General features: G+C 37.9%; 1 protein-coding gene across 1 annotated transcript; it reads right to left on the bottom strand.

Moving 5' to 3' along the window:
- Positions 1 to 4937: 4937 nt before the first annotated feature.
- On the bottom strand, positions 4938 to 5702 carry LOC121444276 (trafficking protein particle complex subunit 13-like). The gene has a single exon (XM_041646102.1). The coding sequence runs from the start codon at positions 5700 to 5702 to the stop codon at positions 4938 to 4940; it is 765 nt and encodes a 254-aa protein (XP_041502036.1).
- Positions 5703 to 25768: the final 20066 nt, after the last annotated feature.

The following is a 25768-nucleotide window of genomic DNA, read 5'->3' as shown; positions in this document are numbered from 1 at the left end:
CTAAGGCTTGTGGAAAGGTTTGTTCTATTAAATAATATGAAGTCACAAAATTTAATAACAATGACTGATAAAATCATAAAACAGCATAAAATATAGTAATGATAATATAAGATAGAAGAAATATGATAGATAAAATAAATAGAACAAGATAGAATAAAAAGTTGAGGTATTTATTAATTCCAGAACAACAAAGTGGATGAAAACACTTGCTAATTCATTAAAACTGGTGAAAGTAGTTGTATTAGTCAAGTTACACTAAGCTTTACTAAATTATAAAAAATCAATAATTTATCTATAACATTCATTTCTTGTTCAGATCACACATTCCTGTTAGATCAACTGTGGCTCTGCTATCACCCTAACTCTAAACTCTGGGCTGAAAAAGCATATGATAGCTAAGACGTTACTGATCTCATGTCAGAAGAAAGTTGAATCAGACAAACATTAAGCATTTATCCTAAGTAGGTTATGTCACAATGCTTGAGACGCTCTATGATGATGAATGGCATATTTTGGCCTGCCTATGTAACAGGAAATTGGTTATTAGGGTGGATTATCTCTAATGTGCTCCTGGAATTCATGCTGAAAAGCCAATCAATGGCAGATTTAGGGAAAAAAAATCTGAGCTTGGGTTGCCCTCTAGTGCCAAAATAGTAAGAACACACCATAACAGACAGGAAACCGAACGGTAGAATCTAGTGCTAAAATGGCAGAAATATCTTAGAGAAATCAAGCAGCCTGTTAGAATTTAAGGGAAGACAGGCACATGCAAAGGCAGATGGTAAAAATATAACCCTTCAGTGTGCAGGAGACATTGAACACCAACGAGTGTCAAGGCTTTTCAGGGAGTCAGGAGGGATGGATACCTTACTCAGCCTAGATACAGGGAGAAGGGTTTGATCCTGCCTCAAGTGATATGACAGATTTTGTTGACACCCCATGTGAGGCCTCACCCTCTCTGAGGACTGGAAGGGGATGGGGTAGGGGAGAGCGGGAGGAGGAGAGGGAGAAGGAACTGAGATTTGTATATAAAAGAAAAAAGTATCACTAAAATAACTCCTAATGATATTCTGCTGTACTCATAGACCAGTGCCTTATCATCAGAGAGGCTTCCTCAGGCAGCAGACGGGAACAGATGCAGAGACCCACAGCCAGACATTACATGTAGGGAGAGAGTCTAAATGAGAGGTCTCCATCAAATTCCTCCCTTCAGGGAATCCTGTGGAACTTGTAAGACCTAGAGCAAATGGAAGACACCAGGAGGACAAAGCCCTCTGTATCAACCAAGCAAGGCATATACAAGCTTACAAAAACTGATATATATTAAAAGTATTAGCTTAGTATTTTTACAATACTACTGATTGTGAGAACAAGGCAGTCTCTGACTCTTGTATCTGCTCTTGGGATTCCTTTCCTCTGGTTGGGTTGCCATGTCCAACTTTAATATGATAGTTTTTGTTTCATCTTATATTTTATTTTGCTATATTTTGTTGTTATCTATTATAAACCTGTTCTTTTCTAAAGGGAGACATAAAGGGAGTGGGTTCAGAGGGGAGGAGAGGTGAGGAGGAACTGGGAGAAGTAGAGGGGGAAACTATAATCAGGATATATTGTACAAGAAAAGAATCTATTTTCAGTATAAGAAAAAATTAAGAGCAGGAAAATGATAGCAAAAATAGTGAAAGATTACCCAAAGCCACAAGAGAAAAGAAACAACAGATAATAATATCTAATTCTTACAACAACATATTTCTTGGCAGATACTGCACAGGTCAGTAGAGAGTGGCATAAGAGTTGCACAGTACTGAAGAAAGAAATATCCTGCCAATTGAGAAAGCTGTGTCCAGGGAAGCCTTTTTTTTAAAGAAATGAAGGGGTGACAAAGATTTTTTTAGGCAAACAAAAACTGAGAGAGCAAATCTCCACCATACCTGTTCTACAAGAAGTGCTAAAAGAAATTCTTCAAACTGAAGCCATTCCTGGAATGGTGGCACATACTTCAAATTCCAGTACTGGGCCTGTAGAAGTAACAGGGTAAGGAGTTCAAGATCAGCCTCTCTTACATAGCAAGTAGGAAGGTCAGCCTGGGCTATGTGAGACTTTTGCAAAAAACAAACAACAAAGGATCATTAACAACAAAAAAGAGAATGCAACATTAAAAATAAAAAATGGAGGTAAGGAAGTTACTGGTAAGAATAATTATACAAAAATAATCCAGTGTACTCTAAGGTTGTAATTGTGATATGTAAAGAATAATTATGAAAACCAATTAAAATAAGCATATTAATATATTAAGCAATAAGCAATTCAGAAAGATATTTGTTTTCATTTCTACTATATGTTATTCATATCCTAGTTTTCCTTCTGAAAAACAAATCATTTGACACATTATTGGCTTCAGATTATAAACTTATTTGGTTTGCTATATGTTCATAGAAAGGAAAGCTGTAATCTAAACAATTTGGGGGTTTTGCCTTCTTTGGTAATTAAATTTTCTCTGAAGTATCTGTCAACTGTTACTATTTTATTAAATAAACAATAATTTCTTAACATGAGAACATTATGTGCAGAAATAGCAAAAATGCTGCTAATTCGACTCTATCTCCTGGCTCATTTAGAAATAAAACAAATTCTTTCTGTATTGCTTATTGCTTATGCCATTCAGAGCTAAGCACTCCAGTTTCTCATTCTCTGCATCTTGAACAGTTGTGCATCTGTGTTAATTCGCATCTACCTCCTAAGGAAGCTTCACTGGTGAGAATTGAGAAATGATGGTGAATTAGAGTAAAATACATTACATGCATATATGAATATTAAAGATTTACCTTTTAAAAAGAGGGCATGATGTTGGGGGGATGGAACTGGAGACACCAAGAAGAATGAGAGGGAAGTGTAGCGAATGAATATTACCAAAATTCATTGTACCAATATATGAAACCTTCAAAACATAAAAATGTTATTTAAAAATAAATTTAAAATATGGTACCATAGTCACTTTTAATACCAGCACTTGGGAGGAAGAGGAAGGCAGATCTCTGTGAGTTTAAGTCCATCCTGATCTCCAGAATGAGTTCCAGGGCAACCAGGGCTATGCAGAGAAACCCTATTTTGAAAAACAATGACAAAAACAAAACAAAACAAAACAAAAATGTGATACCATAATACAACAACAGTTATTGCTCCCACAGCAGGGGACAGCTATATCACAGTGCTGTTTGGAGAAATGAGTTAAGTGGATCACAAATCATTAAACCTTTGGTATACCTAATTCCATTACATAAGGAACAGCATTTTGAATTACAAACAAAGATATAATAATAATTTTTTAGATAAAAACAGTTTCTTTATAAAGAGATATAAATTTCTGTCTGGAATTTTGATGATTCAGAGAATGGGACTGAGTCATGCAATACAGGTTCCTTTGTCAACATACTAATTTGCATAGAAGTTTGAATTTAAGTGAGAATCAGTCCTCTATTGCCAATGCCTGGTCCAAAAAGGAAATAAACAGAAAAATAACCTACCAGGTTTTCATGAATTTTCTATATTCCAGGTCTACAAGGAGTTTCTTGTCACTGCTGAACTTCTAATTCCAGCACCTAATAAACTTTGTCAAGAAAATTTGCATTCCTTGAAAGTATAACCAAGTATATTCAAAATAATTCTTTTATAAAGAAGTGTATTGATGTAGGACTCCCCACTGTATGCTGTGAATGCCATTGGTGAATAAAGAAACTGGCTTGGCCTGATAGGGTAAAACAAAGGTAGGCAGGGAAAACTAAACTGAATGCTGGGAGAAAGAAAGGCAGAATAGAATCAAAAACCCATTGCCGTTGTTCTTGAGTTCTCGGTAGTCCTCATTGTCCTCTATGTTCAGCGAGTCCGGTTTTATCCCAGGCTTTTTCAGATCCAGGCCAGCTGGTTTTGGTGAGTTCCCGATAGAACATCCCCATTGTCTCAGTGTGTGGGTGCACCCCTCCACGTACTGGCTTTGTGGGAGCCTAGGCAGTTTAGATGCTCACCTTACTAGACCTGGATGGAGGTGGGTGGTCCTTGGACTTCCCACAGGGCAGGGAACCCTGATTGCTCTTTGGGCTGACGAGGGAGGGGGACTTGATTGGGGGAGGGGGAGAGAAATGGGAGGTGGTGGAGGGGAAGAGAGAAATCTTTAATAAATAAATAAATTTTTAAAAAGAGAAAAAAAGAAAGGCAGAGTAGAGTGAAGCCATGGAGCCACTGCTGGAGACAGACATGCTGAAACTTTTCTGGTAGGCCACGACCTCATGGTGATGCACTGATTAATAGAAATGGGTAAAATTAAGATGTAAGAGTTAGCCAATAAGAAGCTATAGCTAATGGGCCAAACAGTGATTTAATTAATACAGTTTCTGTGTGGTTATTTTGGGGCTGAGCACCCAGGAACCAACAAGCAGTCTCCTTACAACAGTGTATAGCTTAATTTACTTCAGGGTCACATCATGGAGACATGGAATAGGACCTTCCTTTGTCTTTCCTGCCACAGGAACATCAAGTCAAACATCAATTCACACAGGAAAATACTTTCACAAGACATGGGGACATATAGGGAGAAAGTAGAACATAGAAATGATGAAGGAAGGACAATTTCAAGTCATGTGTATTCCCTCTATTCAACCCCAGGCAGCATGCCCTAGAGAGATACCTTCTAAGTGGGGAAGAGAAAGTGAGAACTGGACATTACGTCAAACTCCAGATCAAAACTGACGCGGCACCTCACATAAGACCAACACTGGCAGATTGATTTTGAAAACAGCAATTGTTTAATTTTGAGAGGTAGAAACAGTCTCAACAGAAATAATCTTTCTTCATACTTGTTAGTTGATCACTTTTTGGCTGATACAAGAGTTAAAGTGTTTCTGGGAAACTTCTTGAAAACTATCACACAGGAAGTCTCACCTTTAGCTTCCCATTTTCATCACGGAAGGTACTACGCAGACTTCTGCAACACCATCATAGCAATATTTGGTCTTTAAAACTGTGTCTATTATCTGTATGCCAGAGATCTTCCTCAGGCCTAGCTGTAAGCACAGTAGTGTCAGGGTAAATGACAGAGATGAGCCTGGCTTCAACTTACCAAGGCTTCTTCCTGAACATCCACAGCAACGAACAGAAGTTGTATCATGCATTTTCAGAACCAGTTTCATTTTCTTATCAGTATAATTTGTTATCTTGCAGGTAATTTGAAAAGGTTCTTCATGGGTTACAGTATCTGGAATTTTCTCCAAAGACAGCTTCAGTTCTCCAGAACTGCGAGCTTCTCTTTCAAGTGGGACTGTGTGTAGCATTGCGATTTCGCCAAGTTCCCACTTCCACACGATCTCTAACTTTCCCATATCTGTTAGTCCACTAAGCTTTCTCGCTTTCTCTAAATATTCCTCCTTGACCCGCAGGTGATATAAGTAATGGCGTCCTTCTGTTGCCTGCAAAAATGTTCTGGTTCCAAATGTACACTCATCTTCTCCATCCAGGTTGAGAGTATTTAGTGCTTCTTCGGTGTACATTTCAGGTAGCTCCAAGGAAACTTTTCGTATAAACACTGTTGAAGGCGAAATGTTTTGAATCTGAACTTCAAGAAAGAAGTCATCCTTGTCTGAGTTATAAAATTTGGTGTTGACTTTCAGTGGTCTCGAAGGAGGAAATATACACAATTTCCTTAAAAACATATCTGCAGGCCGAGTTGAAAAGACATTGAACTCACAGGAGCAACTCTTCCAGTGTCCATTATTTTATCATGAGTGACATCATCAATACAGTGCTCTACCACTATAGCCATGGAGACCAAAACATGTAAAGGCAGAGCTCTTGTATAAAATCCAATTATTTCAGTGTCATTTTATTATGACTTAATTGCCATCACTGGAAATCCTCATGTAACTGTTATTTTCCCTCTTTCTTAGAAATGTGGCTCTGGGAATTTAAAGTGATGTCAATCTTCCCTTCAAACATTTACATTTCTGGTACAGGGCTACTTCTCAACAATATGGTTGCCCAAGCAAGACCTGCATAATGACAGCACTGACAAGCCAGTGCAGATAGAGGAAGTTTCACAAGGCCCCAACCCCTAGATTTATAAGAAATCAATGGCGGCTGAGAGAGGAAGAAACAGTTTTCTCTATGTAAGAGCCACTTGAGAGGTTATCTAATCCCAAGCAGTCAGTCATAAGCAGGCACACATACAAGTAACACTAAGTGAACTCAGTAGTGTGTGTGTGTGTGTGTGCATGTGTGTGTGTGTGTGTGTGTGTGAGTGCGAGTGTGTGGTTAATGTAATGTGCATAACAATAATTATGGAAGGAGTGGAAAGCCATAGGAGGAGTTGGAGGTAGGGAAGAAGAGGTGGAAATGATATAAAGGCAGTAGTCATTCATTAAATTCTCAAAAAGTAAGAAACTAAATTTTCAAAAAACAAGTCATGGGTACTAGAAAAGGTATTGTCCCAATGCTAGCCTGTAGAACATAAAGTAGACAAAGAGAGAGATAAGGGAGTCAGAAAAACAGTGAGTAGTGGGCAAAGACACTATAAATGAGCGGTGATAATGGACTCAGAATATGTCATAGATAATTTGGAAAGTAGAATAGTGATAAAAATTGTTGGCCTTGATTTCAATATTTTTCAGGTTCTTCAGGATAATGGGAAAATTAAAATGGTACCTTAGAATTGTATAGCTGAGGTAGATAGCAACTATTAGATCAGATAAGTTGACTGGAGGGAATGTTATTTCATTTTTAAAAGATAAATATACATCTGCTTTTAAAATAGCGCATAGCAAACAAAAAACAGTATGAATTGAGGATGAAACAACTATAGAAAAACAAGAGATATCTGGAAAAATTATCTACCAAAATTGAAATTACATATTATGTTGTCTTATTCAAAAAGTGTATTGGGGCTGCTGCCATGGCTCAGTGGATAAAAGGCACTTACTGGCAAGTCTGAAAAACTGCAGTTAATGCCTAAGACCCACGTGGTGCAGGGAGAATATCAGTTCCCGCAGGTTGTCCTCTGACCTCCACACACCTGCTGTGGCATGAACACACACTTATACACAAACCAATAACCAAAACTAATTTTTAAACTATCCTTAAAAGAGTATTGAAACAGGACCTTGCATTTACTAGGCAAGTGATTGACTGCTGGGCCAAATCAAGCCAATGATCCCCGAAAGTGCTTTTTTTTAAAAATGCAGAAACGTAGTGGTGGTGGCACACACCTGTAGTTGCAGCACCTGAGAAGCAGAGACAGGAAGGGTGTCGCAAATTAGAGGCTAGCCTGGTATATTTAGTGAGTCCAGGACATATAGGGCTACAAAGTAAGACCTTGTCTCAAAAACCTTAAAATAGTGAGCATGCGTCATGTGAAAGCAAAAGGGAGGACTGTGTGCAGGAGGGAAGCAAGGTGGCTAGAGTAGGGGGCAGAGGGCACAAGAAAGGGCAGTGGAGGAGGGAACAAGTTACATCCAAGTATGATGACACATATGTATGAAAATGCTATAATGAGACAAATTATTTTGTATGCTAGCCTAATTTTTGGAGACTGTTTTATATGCACAGGTATTTTGCCTGTGTGTTTCCCACATGCATGTCTGGGGCACACAGAGGCCAGAACAGGGGATTGGATCTCCTGGAGCTGTAGTTACAGGTTGTTGTTAATTGTCATGTGGGTGCTGGGAACCAAATCTGGGTCCTGTCCAAGAGCAGTGAGGGCTCTCAATGTCTGAGTCATTTCTCCAGGCCCATTAACATGAAGGTTTCAAAGTTGAAAAACAATATGAGCAGAGTGATGGCTCACTAGGTAAAGAAAGGGACTTGGCAATCTGAGTTGCATCTGTGGTATCCGTATGTTGGAAGGGAGAACTAAAACTAGAAACTTTTCTCTGATAGCCACATGGGCACTATGGCATATAAGCTCCCACGCCCACATAAATACAAACACACATACAGAAAACTAAATGAAAAGGTAACAAAATGCAAACATTAATAGCAATAATAAATACATACATAAATTAACATGGGAACAATTCTGGAATGTGTCCTGTGTACTTTATTGATTGTCATCTATAAAAATTCATGCTTGAGAACTATGTGATAGATTATTTAAAAGTCACAAAAATCTTATAATTCTAATCATTTTGGATGCATTCATTCAGACTATGTAGCCCATGGTCTGCAGGTCTGACACTTTGGCATGTATAATAATTAAAAATTTTCCATTACAGAAGAAATCTTGTCATTTACAGAAAAATGTATACAATTGAGATAATCATATTAACTGAATTAAACCAGTCTCAGAAAGACAAATATTGTATATTTTCTCACTGTTGTTCCTCAGTTTTGTATAGGTACATAAAATTAGGACATGAAAGAAGAAATGAAGCTGTCTAAGGAACAAAAAGTCTAATAAGAGGGGTAAGAGGTGAGAAAGGGAGAACAGGAGAGTTTGCGAGCAACATGCTTAACATACAAGCTACATTTGTACAAAATCTTAAATAAATAAATTTATAAAAAAAAATGAGACAAAGTTAATGAGACAGTATTTTCCCTTTGGATATCCAAGTGAAATAGTGCTAGCTGTTAACAAGATATATATTTTCTACATTCTTCTGTCAATGTTGCCAAAAGAGCATCTGGTTGTACACATGCGGATGCACTTAAGTTCTACTTAAGTTGGTCACTTGCTTTATATTTGTGCGTATAAACAAGCCACGTTTATTATTATAGTTTATAATATGGCTTTTACATTGACCAGTGTAAATCATGCAGTTTCTTCGTTTTCAATTCAGTGCACCTGTTTACTCTCAGATCTTTAAATTTCCATGAGAAATTTTCAAAAACCAAGTTAAATTTCCACCAAAATCACCTTCTGAATGACTAATTTGTAATAAGCTAAATCTGTATTCTGAATTTTTTATATGATGTATCACTCCATTTTTGTTGTGTTGTTTTTAATTTCTCCAGGATAAGCTACATGCTCAGGAACAGTCACTCAACATGTTAAACACCATGTTTATTACATGATGCTATGGAGCAAGGGATAGCTACCCTTGTAGACTGTGTGTCTCTCATTTAAGATTTACCTTAAGGGGGTGAAATGGATGTGGTTCAATAATTATGTGTATAAGAGTGGGGGTGGGCCTGGAAGGATTGAAGGAGAGAAAAGAATATGGTCAAAATATATTGCATGAAATTCTCAAAGAATAATTTAGAAAACTTCAAAACTTAGAGTTTGATGGGCTACAAAAAGATTCAGAAGTTAAGAGCTCTTGCTTCTCTTGCAGAGAACTCGTTTGGCTCCCAGGATTCACATTCAGTGGCTCACAGTCACCTGTAACTCCAGTTCCAGGGGATCTGACACCCTCTTCTGGTACCTGAAGACGCCCACATGCACGTACACAGCCACACACCCCTCCCCAACCCCCCACACAGACACACAAACTTTTTAAAACATCTTTTTGGGGCTGGAGAGTGGCTTAGAGGTTGAGAGCATTGCCTGCTCTTCCAAAAGTCCTGAGTTCAATTCCCAGCAACCACATGGTGGCTCACAACCATCTGTAATGGGGTCTGATGCCCTCTTCTGGCCTGCAGGCATATACACAGAATAATGTATATATAATAAATAAATAAATATTTAAAAAAATAAAATAAAAATAAAATATCTTTTTGAAAAGTATAGTTTTCAGAGGTTCTTACATACATGTACATATTAAAATATATGCATTTTATTTATAATATGTAAACACTATGTTTATATTATTGTATTTATATATTGCATATTCCTCATAATGTATATTTATAATTGTTAAATATTTATAGTTGCATCTTTTTAAATTGACTTCCTGATGAATTAGCATTCTTTGTTGCTTTGACCTTTTTTGATTTCAGATCTATTTAATTTTGATACATCATCACACTCTCTTGGTCTACAAAGGTTTGTTTTTGTTTTGTTTTGTTTTTGATTTGCTCAGATATCCACTGCACTTTTGTAGAAGGGATCGCTTTCATGTGACAAATGGTTTTAGTTTTAGTTTAGTCTTGTTTGTTTTATAATTCTTTGAGTTTGACTTTTGATGATGCAATTCTAATTCAGTGCCATAATCTTTCTGAGTTTCAAATATTTGGAAACCTTTAGTTCTCATAGTGAGTGTCTATTTCTGTTCCCAAATTTGGGGATATTTCAGCCATTCTTTCTATTAATAACCTTCCTTCCCTATGTCTTTTTCCTCTTACAATGTATCAGTCAATTTTCTGTTGCTATAAACAAATGCCTTAGGCTGGGTACTTTATAGATAAGAACAGATCTATTTAGGTTATAGTTTGTGAAGATGAATATCCAAGATCAGTTATTCTCGTGTGTTCAGCTTCTGTCAAGGGCCTGCTTTTATGTTTCATAAAGGAATGGACAGGATGATGGCAGCATTATGCGTGATGGGGTATTGTAAAAAGACAGAAAGCCAGAGAGATTCAGATGTCAGGCTCAATATTATAGAGGAACATGATCTTGAAGAAACTAACTCATGCTGTGAGACCAGCATTAATATTTTTCAAAAGCAATATTTTTAGCGATTTAATCACACTTCATTAGATTATAGGGTTCAAAAGAATATTTATAATTATCTGGATAAGGTATTAATATACTCTGCTCTTTTTCAGTTACCTATGTGCAGGGGGTCAGATTTTCTTCCGATTCTTCAATTTAAGGAATTAATCACAACAGGATGAATACAGAATCAAATATGAGAATTAGCTAATTAAGAAAATTATAAGAACGCAAATGTAATTTGTCTCATCATCTAAAATGAGGTGGTGGAGGTAAGCAGGCTTGTAATCCTAGCCATCCCAGAAATGGAAGCTGGAGGGTCAGAACTTCAAGCTCATCCTTTGCCCCAGCCAGCGCCAGGGCTACCTGGGCTATGTTAGACACTGTTTGAAAACAACAGAAGAAATGTGGCATCAAATAAGCATTTCTTTGACTAAATATATGTATTATTTATATTATGTATTACATATAATCTATTTATTATCCTTTTAGTATTCACTTCATTAATTTCTCCTTTAATCTATCTTATTTTTTGCTCTTTGCTAGATTTTAGTTTGTCTTATTCATGTTTCCTAGAACTTTAATATTCATCATTCAGCTTATTTATTTGAAATATTCCAAGTTATTTTTAATCTAAGTGCTTAAAGATATTAGCTTTCCTATTATAACTACCTTACTTGTATCCCCAAAGTTCTGGTTATCTGTGTCATCATTTACATTTGAGTCTAACAATATTTTAATTTCCTCTTTGATGCTTAAAATATTTATTTTTTTAAATTGTGTGTATATGTGTGTATATATACATACACATATCTATGTATATATGTATTTGTGCATGTATTTATGTGTGCATACACACACATATATATGTATATATGAGAGTGTAGGTGTCTGCAGAGCTAGAGAATAGGATACCCCAGGAGCTGAAGTTATGGGCAGTTAGGAGACATCTAACATGGATGCTGGGAACTAAACACCGGCTCTCTAAAATAGCAGTATGTGCTCCTAAACACTGAACCAATTCTACAGTCCTTCTTATGGATTTGTTAAGTGACCCATTGTTTTTTGAAAAGTATATTGTACAGGAGTTGGAGGGATGGCTCGGTGGTTAAGAGCATGCATTAGCCTTCAGAGGACTGGAATTTAGTTTCAAAAACCTATTGGATGGCTCAAACTACCTGTATCTCCAGCTCCCGGGAAACCAACTTCCTCTTCTGCCTTCCACAAGCACCTGCACTCATGTGTATATGTATATACTGTCTTTGGATAGATATAAATTTAAAACACATCACAGGAGGTGGCACACACCTTTAATCACAAGACTCAGGAGGCAGAGGCAGACGGATCTCTGTGAGTTCGAGGCATGCTTGTCTACAAGAGCTAATTTCAGGACACTTAGGGCTATTACACAGAGAAAGATAAACAAAAAAAAATAAAATATTTTTACTCTCCATGTATTGTGCTTTTTTTAGGGTTCTTCTTGCTGTAGATTTCCAGTTTTATTCTACTACAATGTAATAATACATAAAAAGTATTTTGGTTCTTTAGTTGAGAGTTGCTTTTTGTCATAAAAAGTACACCATTTTAAAGATGTTCTATTCCACTGAGATAAATATGTACTCTATAGCATTGGACGCAATAGTCTGAAGATTCCTGTTACATTAAATTGACCACTGGTTTAGGTTAACGCTGAAGTTTGTTTATTTTCAGTTCGAGAAATCTATCTAAAGATTGTAGTCTCCCACTACTATTTTAGTTGGTACTGGTGTTAGAGTTGAAGTACACAGAGTAAGCAGTCAGGAACACAACATAGATATAAAGTGACCAAGTGACGATAGTGTAAAGATACCAAGAGTAGAGGGCAATCTGCAATCTTGTATTGACTATCTACAAGAATTAACTGAGAACTGCTAATTATTGTTATTTGGTCTTAATATTCCTCAAACAAAGTCCAGCTAGCAATTCTCAGTAGACAAGAAAATATGCCATTCATAACTGTTTTTAAAAATGAAAGATCTAGGCATTAAACTATTAAGAAAATTAAAGACCTCTGCAACTAAAATGTCAAAACACTGAAGAAATTGAAGAAGACATCAGATGATGGAAAGATTCCCCCATGCCTTGTGTTGGCAGAATTAATGTGAAAATTGTTATCTTGCTGATAGTTCAGTACAATCTCCATCAAAATTTGAATTGCAACCTTTACAGAGCAAAACATAACAATCCTAAAATTCATACTGAATCGTAAATGACTCTGAATATCTAGAAAATAAACAGAAAGAACAATCCTGGTAGTACCACAATACCTGAATTTAAATTATACTACAGAACTATAGTAACAAAGACATCAGTTACATAAACACAAAAACAGCCTTGGCTGCTGAGAACCACTGCAGTCCTTCAACATTGACCTCAGATGGTAGAACTTTTTGGGCAGTATACTATGTTCTGTCAATGGAAACAAACAACATACTCCACTAATGAGCACTCTTGGGTAAACGTGTATCTCCACCGAAAACAATCCATTTGAAGACAACTATGTCTTAACAAAGTTAGGATTTATTTAAGTCTCTGTTTTAAGGTCTTTAAAATTATTTCTTAGTTAATTAAGCAACTATTATTTTAGGTCACTGCGGCATATTTAACACCATATGTGTGTTCCAAAATATTTATATATCTGAGAGCTTATTGCATTAATTAAAACCTACTACTTCCTTCTCAAGGCTGGTGACTGATTCTGTGGGCATTTAACAATCAAATCTGCAGGTCAAAGACGATAAAGGGGCTAAGAAGACAGTTTATATCATGATTCTTACTCTCCAAGGTCAGCCAGGACTCGTAGCCTACAGTTCTACTAAGACACCCATCCTCTTGAACAGAGAAGATGTATAAACACTGAATATGTATTTTATCGCAGTAGATAATGAAACTGACGCATCTGATAGAAAAAAGTTAAAGGAGCTTCAATCAAACTTAACAGTAAAATAATGAAGAAAAAGATAATTTTAGACACATACATTGTCTTAAACATTGAACAGAAAAGTATAGCCAATAAACAAACTAATTGGTAACAATAATAAAAAACTAAAAGAGGCAAACTAGATCTGAAAGAGGGCTCTCAGTATGCACTATAACAGTTGTTACAAGAGTTTCTCAAAAATAATAAAAGATATCCAAGGATATAGCGTTCAGGGAGAAAAGCCAACAGTTTCTAAACGTTTCTTGACACACCTCTGTTGTTTTAACCAAGAGCCATAAAAAATCCAGTACAGCTAGCCTTCACCATAATGTATCATTCAGCCCTTCTTAACACCACCATTAAGATATTTTAACATACAGTTAAGTGTATTTTCAATTATGTAAACAAACTTTCTGTTATCTATCTTGGTTTGGGATGTATGTTTGGGTTATCTGAAGCCAATAATCACCAAGAACTATCTTTAGTGCTACAAAGTGGAGATCAGAGCCTGAGAAGTGAGCCCTATAATAGAGGTTACTCCAAGGTGTCTGTGCTATTTAAAGAGCTAATAGTCAAACAAGAAGATAAATATCTTCATTTGGCTTCATCACAGGCTACATTTCTTTCTTTGCTATGCATTATGATTTACCATATTTCTTGCTCTAGGACAAAATGTCTAGATTATTTTAAAGTAATATAAACACCATTTGGACAGCAATAAAAATTGTCTTGCCTCTAAGGTCTAACCTAGTTTCTATCATTCGTAAGCCCCTGGTAACTATTATTCTGCTCCTCATATTTGGTCTCTACATTTTTTCTATTGTAAAATACAAATCTTTCAGACCAACAATCCCATGCTAAAAAAGATGGTCCTGTAAGATTTCAAAGGCACCTGTACCACCTCTGGCTGCCATGGATCAGAGTCAGATTGCATTGCTCTCAATAGGTAGAGTCAACAGCACAGTGTCAGCTGGGAGTCATTCACCCCTCAAGACTGAGGAATGGGAGTCTCCAAGAGAAGAAATAAGCTAGATAGGCACAGAGGGGAAAGATGTAGGTGGCTAATGGCTAAAGGTTAATATAACTGTAGAGTTGTACTACAACAGCACATCATTCGAATAAGCAAACAGTAAAGACATAAAACCACCCCAAACCAGGTGGTACCAAAATAGCCAACTGAGAAGACAAATTGCCCTTCACTTCATTATATTGGCAGCTCCATATCATTAGCAATGCAAAATTGTCTACCCTGTCATGTCTGATTTTATCCACATCTGAAAATTCCCAAAAAGGGACAGATAAGGAGGGTAACGTCTATTACAGGAAAGTCTCAATCCATTCTTGGAATTCCTCACCTCTTCTCCATCAAAGTTGAACCCACAAAATGAACTATCCAACATCTCTGGGATGTGTCTCTTATTGGTCTTTTCTTGTATATTATGGTCTTTGATTAAGTCCTTTTCATGATATGTGTGTGTATGTGTGTGCCTTGTGGGGTTTAGGTTCTTTTTGCTTACTTGCTTATTTTTTGTTTGCCTGTTAATTGTCTAAAGAGAGACAGAGAAAGAAAGAAAGAAAGAAAGAAAGAAAGAAAGAAAGAAAGAAAGAAAGAAAGAAAGAAAGAAAGAAAGAAAGAAAGAAAGAAAGAAAGAAAGAAAGAAAGGAAGGAAGGAAGGAAGGAAGGAAGGAAGAAAGGAAGAGTAGTTGGGTTGGTATGAAGGTGGGGAGGACCTAGAAGGTACTGGGAGAGGGAAAAGCATAATCAGAGTATATTGTCAGAAAAAAAAATTGCTTTTTGAAAAAAAAACCCTACTGTGGTGGTTTGAAAGAAAATGGCCCCAAAAGGGAATGGCACTAGCAGGAGGGATGGCTTTGTTGGTGTGGGTGTGACCATGTTGAAGGAAGTCTGTCACGGTAGAGGCAGGTTTTGAGGTCTCATATAGGCTCAAGCCACACCCAGCATGTTGGACCACTTCCTGTTGCCTGCATGTCAAGATGTATGATGTACCAGATCCTTCTTCAACACTGTGTCTGCCTGCATGCAGTCACGCTCCCCACCATGACAATATTAAACTAAATCTCTGAAACTATAAGCCACCTCCTCAATTAAATATTTTTTATTTATAAGAGGTCATGATGTCTCTTCACAGCAATAGAAACCCTAACTAAGACACCTACACTCACCCTTTGAGTGTGTTACCATTATCTTGTAATAAATTCACGATCAATTGCTTAAAGAGAGAGGATATATAAATTGCAAATATATATAGCCAACATGGAAGCACTTAAATGTATAAAGCAGATATTAACAAATATAAAAAAAGAGAAGCAGAAATACAAGTAAGGATTGATCATCCAGAGAAGCTATAAGGAAACAGGATTTTTTAGTAAATATAAGTAAAATAGACCTAACACAAATATATAAGCATTCTGTCCAATAGCAGTACAATACATATTATTTTCATGCATATGTGGAATACACTACAGAAAGGGCACAAAAGTTCTATACACTTCAAAAGATAAGACTCATATCAAACATATTTTCTGGACACAGTGGCACAGGAATTGGCAACACTATGAATTTAGAGAAATTCACAAATTTGGAACTAAATGACCAATGGGACAAGAAAGAAAATAAAAAGGGATATTGAGAAAATTAAATGGCAACACCGCATTTTAAGTCTAATGAATTGAGAAAAATAAAAATGGCAACACAATATTTGAAATCTAATGGGATTTGAATCCCACGGTAGTTCTAAGAAGAACATTTACAGCAGTAAGAGACTACATTAAAAAGGAAAGCTCTCAACCATCTTGATACTACTACAATTCAAGTAACTAGGGCAGGGTAAAATAAACACAAAGTTAATATAAAAAATAAAATAGGAAGGTGAGCATCCAAACTGCCTAGGCTCCCACAAAGCCAGTACGTGCAGTAGGATCAAAAACCCATTGCCATTGTTCTTGAGTTCTCAGTAGTCCTCATTGTCCACTATGTTCAGCGAGTCTGGTTTCCCACAGGGCAGGGAACCCTGATTGCTCTTTGGGCTGACGAGGGAGGGGGACTTGATTGGGGGAGGGGGAGAGAAATGGGAGGCGGTGGCAGGGAAGAGACAGAAATCTTTAATAAATAAATAAATAAATAAAATAAAATAGGATCAGACCAACGTTAATGAACTAGAAACTGGAAAGGCAGTATAAGACAAGCAAAAGTAAACCTGGTTTTTCACAGGATAACGGTAACTGACAAATGTTTAGGTAGGCTTCAACTCCAGCAGACTCCATCATACAGTCCAAACCAGACTGAAGAACAGCAGCCCTGCTGGACTCTGCATCCCCCCAATTCTCTCAGAAGTTCGCTGCTTGGCTGTTAGCCACATCAGTTCAAGGAGCAGGTGAATAATAGGCCTGACAGCTGGACTGCCCCCATGGCCTGGAACCTATTCCCTCAAGACCCATTGCACTGCCCAAGTCTTCCCACTTGATCATCCTCCTCACAGCCAGCCCTTTCCCCCAACTCCTGCAGACTTCATCAACTCAGGTACAGTGCATACCAGTCTAAAAAACAGGTGAGTGACCTGCTTGACAGCTGAGCTGCACCACTTTCCAGATTTGTTCCCCAGGACCCATCCTGTGTTCATCCACCTCCTATGTCATCACCAGCACCACTGCAGGGCCTTGGCCACAACTCAGGTGAAATCCCAGAACTCAGGTGCAGACCATACAGTCTGAGGAGCAGACTTCAGTGGCTCAGGTATAGACCATGCCAGCGGGAAAAACAGGTGCAGATAACAGCAGTCAAAAAGAACAGGCCACACCAGTCAGAACAGAGACCCCCCCCCCCCCCCGCCCGCCACTGCACCAAAGGCCAAGCTAACCACCAGTAGACAAGTTCCCAACTTGGACAGAGATGCCTTATTAGTTCAGAGGGCACACTGGACTGTCAGAAATCCAGACTACAAAGCTGAGAAGACCAAAAAAGAAAACAAAAACCAAGGATCGAAACACCCATCTGACGAAAACAAACTCAGAAATCAGGATCTAGATCTATAATCACCCCCCCAACCAGATCCCTAAGCACCAGTGTAAGAACACAAACAACAACAGCCATGGCAATATGACACCACCGGAGCCCAGCTATCATACTACAACAGGCCCTGAATAATCTAATGCAGCTGAAACACAAATGCAAGTGCACTGACATTTGTAAAAAAAAAATTACTAAAGTTTAAATCACACATCAAACCCAACATATTAACTGTCTAAGACTTCAATACCCCATTCTCAGCACTAGACAGGTCTACCAGATAGAATCCTAACAGGGAAAGAATGGAACTAACAAATATTATGACTTAAATGGACATAACAGATATCTACAGATCATCTCACCCCAAGACAAAGAATGCATCTTCTCAGCACCTCATGGAACCTTCTTCAAAACTGACCATATAATCGACCACAGATACAAAAAAATTGAAATAACCCCTGTATCTTATCAGGCCACCATGTATTAAAGCTGAATTTCAACAATAAAAGCAACAGGAAGTCTATAAATTCATGGAAACTGAACAACTATTTACTAAGTTACCACTGGGTCGAGGAACAAATAAAGAAATTAAAGACTTCCTAAAATTCCATGAAAATGAACGCACAACATAACCAAATTTATGGGACACAATGAAAGAAGTGCTAAGAGGAAAGTTCACAGCACTGAGTACCTTCATAAAGAATTTGGATAACTATATGTTTTTCCTTGGGTTCACCTTCTTACTTAGCTTCTTTAGGTTCACCTATTGTAGACTCCGTGACCCTTGTTTATGTCTAGAAACCAATTATGAGTGAGTACATCCCATGTTCATCTTTTTGGGTCTGGGATACCTCACTCAGGATAGTGTTTTCTATTTCCATCCATTTGCATGCAAAATTCGAGAAGTCATTGTTTTTTACCGCAGCGTAGTACTCTAGTGTGTATATATTCCATACTTTCTTCATCCATTCTTCCATTGAAGGGCATCTAGGTTGTTTCCAGGTTGCCGGGGAGAAAATTGGGATCTTGGGGGTGGGGTGGGATGGGGGTAAGGGGAGATGGGGAGAGAAAAGGTAGAAGGGAAGGAGGGGGGGACTTGGGGAAACAGGAGGATTGGGATAAAGGAAGGGTGGATAAGGGAGCACGGAACCACAATTCTTAGTTAAGGGAGCCACTTTAGGGTGGGCAAGAGACTTGACCCTAGAGGGGCTCCCAGGTGCCCAAGCTGAGGTTCCCAGTTAGTTCCTTGGGCAGCTGAGGATAGGGAACATGAAATGACCCTATCCTATAGCAATAGTGACGAATATCTTGCATATCATCATAGAACCTTCATCTGGTGATGGATGGAGATAGAGACAGAGACCCACACTGGAGCACTGGACTGAGCTCCCAAGGTCCCAATGAGGAGCAGAAGGAGGGAGAACATGAGCAAAGAAGTCGGGACCACGAGGGGTGCACCCACCCACTGAGACAGCGGAGCTGATCTATTGGGAGCTCACCAAGGCCAGCTGGACTGTGACCGAAAAATCATGGGATAAAAGTGGACTCTCTGAACATGGCGAACAATGAGGGCTGATGAGACGCAAAGGACAATGGCACGGGGTTTTGATCCTGCTTAATGTGCTGGCTTGGTGGGAGCCTAGCCAGTTTGGATGTTCACCTTCCTAGATATGGACGGAGGGGGGAGGACCTAGGACTTACCACAGGGCAGGGAACCCTGACTGCTCTTTGGACTGGAGAGGGAGGGGGAGAGGAGTGGGGGGAGGGGGAGAAGGGTGGGAGGAGGGGGAGAAGGGTGGGAGGAGGGGGAGGGAAATGGGAGGCTGGGAGGAGGTGAAAACTTGTTTGTTTTTTTTCTCCTTTTCTCAATAAAAAAAAAGAATTTGGAGGGATCTTATACTAGTGACTGAACAGCACACCTGAAAGCTCTAGAACAAAAAGAAACAAACACACCCAAGAGGAGTAGACTGCAGTAAATTATCAAACTGAGGTCTGAAATCAATAAAATAGAAACAAAGAGAACAATACAAGGAATCAATGAACAAAAAAGTTGGTTCTTTGAGAAAATCAACAAGATATACAAACTCTTATCTAAACTAACTAAAAGGCAGAGAAAGAGAAGGAATGAATTCAGGGAGGGTGGGGAGAGAGAGAAAAGGGAGAAGAGGAAGGGAGGCTGGGGTTGGAATGGAAAACAAATAAATTAATTAATTAATAAAAGATATATTAAATGTTTAGGTAGACTAAGAAAAAAGGAAAATATTCAAATAATTTAAAGAAATATGTACTGCACTTCAAATGACAACACAGATATACTAAAAAAAACATTGTGAACAATAACACACCACAAATTGGACAATTTAAAACAGATGTAATGTAGGATTCTTGTCTGTGTGTTATGAGTATCATTGTTTAATAAAGGAACTGACTTGGCCTGATAGGGTAGAACAGAGCTAGGCAGGGAAAACTAAACTGAATGCTGGGAGAAAGGAGGCAGAGTCAAAAGAGAAGCCATGTAACACCAGAAACAGATGCCTGAACCTTTCCTGGTAAGCCACAGCCTCATGGTGATATACAGATTAATAGAAATGTGTTAAATTAAGTAAGATGTAAGATTTAGCTAATAAAAAGCTAGAATTAATGGACCAAACAGTGATTTAATTAATACAGTTTCTGTGTAGTTATTTTGGGAGTTTGGGGAGCCAGATGGTCGAGAAACAAAGAAGTGGACACCTACAACACACATGGATACATTTCTACACTTATAGATGCTACCAAGACTGAAGCAAAATCAAATACAAAATCTGGGCAGACTAGCAGCAAGTAGTGGGGTAAAGTCTAGCACAGAGAAGTTTGGGATCAGATGGCATCACAGCTGTATTCCATCACATGTGGAAACAAGAGATAACACTAATCCTTGCCAACCTCCTCCCAGATATTAAGGAATACTTTCAAAAACATGTTACAAAGCTAGCAATATCCTTGTTCCTAAAGCTTCAACACAGATTCTTAAAAATCATTCAGTGGAATTTCTAACAAATTGTACTCAACATCACATTAAAAGGACCAGCCGTTCACCAGATTTAAGTTTATTTTACTCCCTGGAGTGTATTCCTGGGGTTAATAATGCAAAATGTATGATCAAAAAGAATAAACATCATAAGATCATATCAATGGGTGCATAAATAGTGTTTGACAAAATCCAACATCTTTGTAGTATAATATGAAGTTGGGTATTTTAATACCTCCAGCAATGTTCTTATTCCTTGGAATTGTTTTGACTATTCATGGTCTTTTGTAGTTTCATATGAATTATTGGATTGCTTTTTCTTTTTTTTAATTTATTTATTTATTAAAGATTTCTGCCTCCTCCCCGCCACCGCCTCCCATTTCCCTCCCCCTCCCCCATCAAGCCCCCCTCCCTCATCAGCTGGAAGAGCAATCAGGGTTCCCTGACCTGTGGGAAGTCCAAGGACCGCCCACCTCCATCCAGGTCTAGTAAGGTGAGCATCCAAACTGCCTAGACTCCCCCAAAGCCAGTACGTGCAGTAGGATCAAAAACCCATTGCCATTGTTCTAAATTGGTAAAATGTGGCATGCAAATTTTAACAAATACAGCACCAAGTAAGTATATTAATTTTGGTAGTATAGTCATTTCCCAACACAACTTGGTAACTCACAAACTTCTGTAAATCCAGTTCCAAGGAATCCAACACCCTCTTCTGGCCTCTGTACACAGATGTGGTGCACAGAAATACATGCAGGCAAAACATGCAAAAATATAAAATAAAAGTAAATAAATCTTTCAAGTATCCAGTGTTGTCTAAAGATTCGATGTCATCTCTATAAGAATCACAACGTGATTCTTTTTATATTAAATCCTTCTTATTTTAATTATTTGGAGGCACAATGTGACTCTTAAAAAATAGACAAAACAGTCCTGAAATTTATATGAAACCACAAAAGACTGGATGCTATTGGACCAACTAAAAAAATTAAAACAATGAAAATAAAGTAATACTATAAGCAAAATAAACAGCTAGAAGAACAGACTAAATAGAAGGCCTAGAAATAGTCTCACATGTATATAAGCAACTAATATTTAACAAAGGCACCAAGGACACACAAAGTTAAAGAAGAGTTTCTTCAAGAAATTGTGTAGGGAAAAATGAATATTCACATGTAGACAAATGATTCCTCTGGCATATATCATCTATTTACAAAATAAATAAAAATTACCAAAGAATTAAACATAAGGCCTAAAAGTGTGAAATGTTGGAATAAAACATGAGAGAAAGGTTTATTAATGTTGGCCTTAGCAAAGATTTTTTTAATATGAATGACTCCAAAAACCTCAAAAACAAAAGTAAAAATAGACAAATGAGGTTACCAAAAACTTAAAAGTTGTTTTACTACTAATAAGACCCACAGAGGAGCAAAGTGGAAAATGAAGAAAATGCTGTATTCAACTGGTAATGGATTATTTTCTAAAATATATATGGAACTCAAACAATAGTATCAAAGCAAAACCATAAATTTAAAAAATAGACTAGGTCCATGAGAGTTTATTTCTTAAATGTAGGCAAGTCAGTGGCCAATAACTATATGTCCAATTTCTGAACATTACTAATGATCAGGAAAATGCAATTAAAATCACAATGAAAGGTCATCTTGTACCTGTAGAATAGCTTTTATCTAAAAGAAAGAAGATAAATGTCAATGAAAGTTTAATACTAGCCATGTCGCTTAGCAAATTAAAGACTCATGTGGTCACAAAAAGAGGGCTATACAGTAAAGATAGATTCAAAGATGAAGAAAACCACTAAACAGTTTATTGTGTGTTTAAAACTATATGTAGGCTTGGAGGAAAAAAGGATAAAGTCCTTAAAAGAAAAAAGAAAAAAATTAGAGTAGTTGGGTGTGGTGGCACACACCTTTAATCCTAATACTTCGGGGGAAGAGGCAGACAGATCTCTCTGAGTTCAAGGTGTGGTGGCACACACCTTTAATTCCAGCACCTGGGAGGCAGGAGAAGGCAGATCTCTGTGAGTTCAAGGACAGCCTGGTTGTTCCAGGATAGCCAAAAGTACACAGAGAAACCCTGTCTCGAAAAGCCAAAAATTAGGGGCTGGGGAGATGGTTCAGAGGTTAAGAGCACTGGACTGGCTGATCTTCCAGAGGTCCTGAGTTCAATTCCCAGCAACCACATGATGGCTCACAACCATCTGTAATGAGATCTGGTGCCCTCTTCTGGCCTTCAGGCATACACGGAGGCTGAACACTGTGTACACAATAAATAAATCTTTTTTTAAAAAGCCAAAAATTAAAAATAAAAAATAGAGTTTAAAATAAAGCCATGTGGGGAGCTGGAGAGATGGCTCAGTGGTTAAGAGCATTGCCTGCTCTTCCAAAGGTCCTGAGTTCAATTCCCAGCAACCACATGGTGGCTCAAAACCATCTATAGGGGGCTGGAGAGATGGCTCAGTGGTTAAGAGCATTGCCTGCTCTTCCAAAGGTCCTGAGTTCAATTCCCGGCAACCACATGGTGGCTCACAACCATCTGTAATGAGGTCTGGTGCCCTCTTCTGGCCTGCAGACATACACACAGACAGAATATTGTGTACATAATAAATAAATAAATATTTTAAAAAAAACCATCTATAAAGAGGTCTGGCGCCCTCTTCTGGCCTTCAGGCATATACACAGACAGAATATTGTATACATAATAAATAAATAAATAAATGTTTAAAAAATAAAATAAAATAAAGCCATGTAAAGATGAAAAATACACAGAGAGTCAGGATACTGTACGTAATTGTGTTGTCTTTAAATTGTTTGATGACTGAGGAAGGAGCAAAAGCTGTTAGAAGACATTTGATGATAAATGCTGCTGGATTAATCCAGTGTGTGTGTGTGTGTATTGAAAATGCTTTGACTTTAAAATTTAAGTCAAATGATATGTTACTTTGGAGAAGAAGTTTTCTTTTTGCTTCCACAGGAAATGAGGGACCGTGAATTCATTCTGAGTTAAGAAAATCAGGTTTGACCAAGGAAGACTCCCTGAGAAATATCTGATAGGAGGAATGGCCCAGATATCTGAGTTCTACATCCAGAACAGTTCAAAGACTGCTGCCTAAGATGATCAAGTCTCACAGGATACCCCAGTCAAGACTTGATCATAATCCTAAATTTTCTTTAGGTCCCCATAAGATTATCAGTGCCCCCAATCAGCAGGAAGTAGCCTAGAAAACTATACCCACATTCCAAAAAATGGATTATGGATGTTTGCCTTTGTTTAAAATGTTGGTTACAAGTTGTTATGGATAATGGTCAGTAGAAAAGCTAAACAAAGGAGATTCAATTTAGAATTTTTGTTTTAAAAATGGGGGGTGGGTGGGAAGTGCTGTGGGACAATGGTCTGTACCCTGTCACTTATATTTTAAATAAATGCTGATTGGCCAGTGGCTAGGCAGGAAGTGAAGTCAGGGCAACAAGAATTCTGGGAAGAGGAAAGTTTCAGTCTGCAGTTTTCACCCAGACAGAGAAGAAGCCAGACACAGAACAAGCAAGATGTGACTGCCTCGCTGAAAAAAGATACTAAGCCACATGGCTAACACAGACAAGATTTATGGGCTAATATAAGTTAGAAGAGTTATTAAGAAGCCTGAGCTAATAGGCCAATCTGTTTATAATTAATGTAGACCTCTGTGTGTTTCTTTGGAAATGAATAGCTGTGGGACTGGACAGAAAACCTCCAGCAACAGTTTGGTCTATAGATGAGGTTGTTCATCATTTTTAATTGACTTACTGAACTTCTCAATTAGGACTCTATTTGTAGTCCCTCCCTTAGCTTTTATCTCTTTGATGATCTTTTTGTTTGTTTTTTGAGACAGGGATTCTTTGTGTAGCCTTGGCTGTCCTAAAACTAGCTCTGTAGACCAGGCTCGGCCTTGAACTCACTGAGATTCTCCTGTTTCTGCTTCCAGAGTGCTGGGATTAAAGGCGTGTACCACCACCTACCTCTCTGCTATTTTGTTTATATCTTAATTTTTTCCCCAACAGTGGAACAAGTGGGCATCCCAGAAACTTTATTGAAGAGATAATTTCAGGCCATCGATACTGTGTCCAGGAAAGTTAGGATGCTTCTACAACTGTAGAACTATCAGATGTGGATTTGGCTCTCTAATGATATCATAGAAAAGCAATGACTTAAAATTTTAAGACTGATTTCAGAAATAGAGGAATAACAGTATTTTGGTCTTGAGAAATGTCTGTGGTGATGGTTTTCTATTACTCTCTGTATGTACAGTTAGTGTAACTACCTATTACCTTGTCATTACTAAATTCTTCTGATATAAAAAAGTCAAAGTCAAAAACAGTAATGTCTAATGAGTGTGTATCCACAGGATATAACAGGCAATGGAAAGCAATAAAGTGAGTATCAAAGGAGAAAAAAAGAGAAATGATTACTGGTGATATTAGCATGCTCGAGATACCAGAAACTAACAACAAATATAGAAGGTAGGCACTATCTTAGTTAGGTTTATCATTGCTGAGATGAAATATGATTACCAAATGCAACTTGGGGAGGAAGTGGTTTATTTATTTGACTTACACTTCCACATCACAGTTTATCATCAAAGGAAGTCAGGACAGGAATGCAAACAGGGCAGGATCCTAGAGACAGGAGCTGATGCAGAGGCCATGGAGAGGTGTTGCTTACTGACTTGCTTCCCCTGGATTGCTCAGCCTGCTTTCTTGTAGAACCCAGGATCACCAGCTTAGAGACGGCACCTCTCAAAATGGGATAAAATAACAAATTAAGAAAATGCCTTACAACTTGATCTTCTGGAGGCATTTTCTCAGTTGAGCTTCTTTCTTTTCAGATGACTCTAGCTTGTGTCACACTGACATAAAACTAGGTGGTAAATGCACTATCAGTAGCAGCTATGTGATGGGAACCACCACAGCCTTCTATGCTCACAGTGAATATGGGTATCTTGTACTGAGGCAGGACAATAGCGCAAGCACAAGCAAGCACATGCAAACTCACAATGAATAAGCAACTTTGGCCAAAACAACCTGTCAGTGGACCAAAAGCACAATAACTAATGACACGCACTCCTAGCCAATCACAACACACCAGCAGCAACCACCAGTTTCCAAAGGACCAACCAAAAATGTTGCTGCGGCAGCTTAATTTCCCTAA

The sequence above is a fragment of the Microtus oregoni genome, unplaced genomic scaffold (assembly GCF_018167655.1).
Source record: "Microtus oregoni isolate MIOR12 unplaced genomic scaffold, Mior012 000119F_ref0000445, whole genome shotgun sequence".
Classification (NCBI taxonomy): Eukaryota; Metazoa; Chordata; class Mammalia; order Rodentia; family Cricetidae; genus Microtus; species Microtus oregoni.
Note: the sequence above shows the minus strand (reverse complement) of the source record. Positions and strands in the feature narration are given on the sequence as shown.